At 43.6% G+C, this 1,826-nt stretch overlaps 1 protein-coding gene across 5 annotated transcripts in view; it reads left to right on the top strand.

Annotated features, from left to right (window-relative positions):
• Nucleotides 1-1,826, top strand: part of COL27A1 (collagen type XXVII alpha 1 chain) — a 141,578-nt gene that overhangs the window by 132,452 nt on the left and 7,300 nt on the right. For all 5 annotated transcript variants that reach the window (XM_019635911.1, XM_019635910.1, XM_019635913.1 and 2 more), the window contains one exon: nucleotides 781-999. In XM_019635911.1, the coding sequence (XP_019491456.1) occupies nucleotides 781-999 (219 nt within the window). The remainder of the gene's footprint in view (nucleotides 1-780; nucleotides 1,000-1,826) is intronic.

Genomic DNA, 1,826 nt, shown 5'->3' on the forward strand with positions numbered 1-1,826 from the left:
GCATGCCAGGGCCTGGGGTTTTGTGGGCTCACACTATGGGTGAATTTAAAGCTCAGGAGGAGAAAAGACAAGTGGCCCAAATGATCAATTATTGAAAGCCACCAAGATCTCTAAAACAAAGGAGCCTCAGTGGGGGAAGTGTTCTGGTTCTTTATGCAGTTGCTGGCTGGCAATGTGTTTATGGGAGGTGGCCGTCTTTAAAGTGGATGGGATCAAAGCTTAATTTAAGTCAGTTACTTGCATTATAAAAATAGAGAAAACCAACTGTCAGAGCTCACACTACCACCATGGAAGCCATAAATCCTGTCCTATTGTTTGTTGTCAGGTCTGCCTTTTCCCCATCCCACCCCTCTTCCCGGGGATCTTGGAACTCAGAGAGGATGGGGAGGGCATTTCTCATTTCCTCTGCTCTCCAAGAGCCTCTCAATCTCAGGCAAGATCTTCTGCTCGGGGCTTTGGATCCCAGCTCAGCTCCAAAGACCCCACCTCCCTACCATGGAGGAGAGGGGTTGTGGATCAGATTGTATCAGGATCCTTGCAGCTCCGGCTCTGGAGTGAGGCAGGCCTCGGTTCCTTCTCTTCCTTGTTTCCTTGTTAGTCCTCGGCTATGGACCAGCTCCCACAGACCTCAGTTTTCTTGTCTTTTAAGTGGGCACATATCTGGGAGCATGACTGGGAAATGCTTACCAGTAAAGGGCTTATCCCTGAGCCCTCCAGAGAATTCTGAGAACTGTGGAGAGTCAAGCCTGATCCTACCTCACTGCTGTGTCTCTTCCACAGGTCGAGTTTGCCGTCAGCCGGGTCCAGATGAATTTTCTGCACCTGCTAAGCTCTGAGGTGACACAGCATATCACCATCCACTGCCTTAACATGACTGTGTGGCAGGAGGGTACAGGGAAGACCCCCACCAAGCAGGCTGTGCGCTTCCGGGCCTGGAATGGTCAGATATTTGAAGCCGGGGGTCAGTTCAGGCCGGAAGTGTCAATGGATGGCTGCAAGGTAACTCTCGGAGCCCCCCACAGGCCCCTCATACACAGACAAATGGAAAAAGTGTTTTTATTATAAAGTCGTATATAACAATTTTATGCTATATTAGTATGATGCATATACTTTTTATTTTTGTGTAATAATTTTATTATAACACTTTTATAAAATTGTTTTTATTCACTTTCCTCTCTGGGAAACTTCTAAGGGAAGACCTGGGCTGGTACAGGCTAGTAAATACTGTACTTATTTGCAAGGCAGCTTATAGGAGGAGATATATATTCTCTGTCCCCACACTGGCCAGGCTTATTGCTTTTCTTAACATTTTTTGTTATTTTCAAATGCCTAAAACAGGGTGGGTTGTCAAGGGACAGGGAGACAGAAAGTTGTTTTAAAAAACCAGTTTCACAAGATTAAACAAAACTGGTAATCATAATGTTAGTGAGGATATGGGGAATCCAACATTTTTACAGAAAGCTATTTTGAAAAAATTATTTGGTAGAGGCTTTCATGACAGTAGGTATATATATCTATATCTAGACAGATAGATAGAACAGTAGATATATATCTATATCTAGATAGATAGATAGATAAATAGATAGATAGATGGATAGATGCGAGGTGTGATCAAAAGAAAACGGTGAATGTTTAAATGAGAAAAATTTATTACAGTGAAGGACACATTGCCATTAACCCCCCTCAAAATACTCCCTCTCACTTCAAACACACTTATCCCATCATTCTTACCACTTTCTGAAGCAGTTCTGGAAGTTCTGTTTTGTGAGTGTCTTTACTTCATCCTCTATCATGACAACACTCTGTGTCACACACCGCTTCTGTTA

The sequence above is a fragment of the Hipposideros armiger genome, unplaced genomic scaffold (genome assembly GCF_001890085.2).
Source record: "Hipposideros armiger isolate ML-2016 unplaced genomic scaffold, ASM189008v1 scaffold_24, whole genome shotgun sequence".
NCBI lineage: Eukaryota > Metazoa > Chordata > Mammalia > Chiroptera > Hipposideridae > Hipposideros > Hipposideros armiger.